At 35.9% G+C, this 2,500-nt stretch overlaps 1 protein-coding gene across 8 annotated transcripts in view; it reads left to right on the forward strand.

Annotated features, from left to right (window-relative positions):
* The window catches only part of EBF3 (EBF transcription factor 3), a 141,831-nt gene that overhangs the window by 120,089 nt on the left and 19,242 nt on the right, over positions 1–2,500 (forward strand). For all 8 annotated transcript variants that reach the window (XM_019482898.2, XM_019482902.2, XM_006277689.4 and 5 more), the window contains exon 11: positions 2,086–2,174. In XM_019482898.2, coding sequence (XP_019338443.1) covers positions 2,086–2,174 — 89 coding nt within the window. The remainder of the gene's footprint in view (positions 1–2,085; positions 2,175–2,500) is intronic.

Raw genomic sequence — 2,500 nt, forward strand, 5'->3', positions numbered from 1 at the left:
AGCAGTATGATGATCTTATACTTGGTTTTACACTTATGCTTTAATGCTTAATGCTTTCCAAGTTGAAATTAGTGTAGGATTGGAGGGGAAAGGTAGAGTCATATCCACGCTGCCTTAAAATATTTTTGGTTCTGTGAAGATAATATAAATTGAACTGAAACATTTGGTGATGTCTTTCCTTGAATGGAAGTGTATGGTTATTACAAGTCATAAAGCTTTTGAAAGCTTGCATTAAAGCTTCTATCACCTGTCAGTTACATTTGCATGAAATCAATAGCGGTTGCCCATCTATCTTTTCTGATCACCTTTCATCAGACCAGATTCATTAAGGCAAACAGTCACGGTGATTAGCTGGAAAATAGAAGAAACCTTGACATGTTACAAATGCACAGAGTGCCACTTTTTTGTTCTCTAATCAAGAAATGTAATACTTTATTTAATCCTTTTTTGAGCAAGTCATTTTGTGAGGCTATACCGGAGGCTCATCTGTCCCAACACACTAGGCTTTTGCTTGACACACTTGTATAGGCCCAGGCAAAGACATGACAAATTGTCCCCAAAGTCAATGCTGACAGCTTCTGATGATTAATGGTCTGATTATGAAGTGGTTTTACACATATAGAATTTACATCACAGAGAGTTAGAAATTTTGCCATGTCACATACGCCAAGGCATTTTGAAGAGCTTTAGTATTTGCAAAGAAAAAGGAGGGCGAAATCCCAGCAAAAGCCATGTCATGTAAAATCAATACATCGGATCAATGCTTTATTAACAAGAAAATGTCTTACTTCACATTCCTATGTGGACCTTTGTCTCCGGGATGCATGATGGAATGTCAAATCATATTGCTGTCTTCAACTTTCTGTCATGTTATTGAGTGCATATATGTGAGCCTCCCTGCATTGATTACAAGATATACTATGCATGTTTACACAAATAATTGAAGTACTTGATAATAATGGTGGCCAATTATTTTGGATAACATTTTCAAATGTTGTATTGCTACTCTCTTCTAGTAAGTTGTAGCCTTTGTGTTCACTTGCACTCAGCAAACCTGCTGAGTTGTACGGTGTTAATCATCAAATTACATGCTGACTAATGAGTGATGGCCTAAATTGCAGGCTGAGTAATGAATAGATGGAGGCAGTTCTTATTAGTCTCAGAAAACCCATTGATTTATGTAGCGCCATGCACCATGGAGTTACTCTGCTGAAAACGATATCTACATCAAGAAGTAATATACTCTAATAAGTATTTTCATCTTAACTCTAGTCCTTGGGCCTCCAGGCTCAGTTTTTGTTTGAGTCAGGCAGAGCTATAATAAAGCCCTATGACTCCTTATAAAGCTTGTTAAACACAATGTGTGCAGTCTAACTGAGTCAGGATCATGATTCATGCACTGTACACAGCAGCATGTGCTGCTGATTTATGACCGAGCACAGTTCATAGTCAAAATTACAATTTGAGGGATAAAAAGATTAATTACTATTTGTGGCCTGCAATTTCATGAGGCTAGTGGATTGCAGCTGTAGAATGATAGTGCTCTACATCAGTTTGTAGTCAGCCATTCACAGATTATTAAAGCTTTGCAAGATTAAGTGCTCCTCCTGCCTGGTTTGTGCTCAGGCAATATGCTAGACAAAAAAGGACCACAGGGATAAATCTGAAGCTAGCAATAGCTGGACATATGTCATAATTGCCAGTTTCCCATAAATCCATGGCCAGTATAGAAAGCAGCCCATGATGCAGACATCATATCATGACTGTAGTGATTGCTATATATGGCCTCAAGACCTGTAACTTCGTTACTGCACTACCATTTTTGCAATATATTGGGTAACCCTTTGACTTTTTTTCTAGTCTAATTATAGATAGAAATAATCATTGCTTTTGTGTGCAAAAAAGAAATCTCTCCTAAGGATGGATCTTAATATGAAGGCTGTTACTAGAAATGTTATTTAGGAAAGAAAATTACACATTTCTTTGTAAATTTGTGCTAACAAAAAATTGGTAAGATATTTACCTCTATCTATCTGTTTGTATATATAGTGTTTAAACTGACAAATAATTCTGTTTATATTTTAGCACTTAATGAACCAACCATAGATTACGGCTTTCAAAGGTTGCAGAAAGTTATTCCACGACATCCAGGTGATCCTGAAAGGTTACCAAAGGTTAGTAAAGTATTAAGGATATCAGTGTATCTGCTTCTTTATTTATTATAATTTTCTAAGTGTGTGTGTGTGTGTGGTATATATATGTGCTTATCTGCTATACCAACAGGTATGTTAAGCATTATTACAAACTCAAGTAACTAATTCTTAAACTTGGTATACGTTTTATGCATCGTCTTTGCCATCAAGTTAATCAGCCTTTTTTAAGCTCATATTTGATCTCTGCAGGACAGTATTTTTAAAGAAAGAAAGGAATGGATTTTCTGATACAAATATTTTGGATTCTACAAGAGGGACATAAACTTCCTGCGTAATGAAATAGTTCA

Source organism: Alligator mississippiensis, chromosome 6, assembly GCF_030867095.1.
Source record: "Alligator mississippiensis isolate rAllMis1 chromosome 6, rAllMis1, whole genome shotgun sequence".
NCBI lineage: Eukaryota > Metazoa > Chordata > Crocodylia > Alligatoridae > Alligator > Alligator mississippiensis.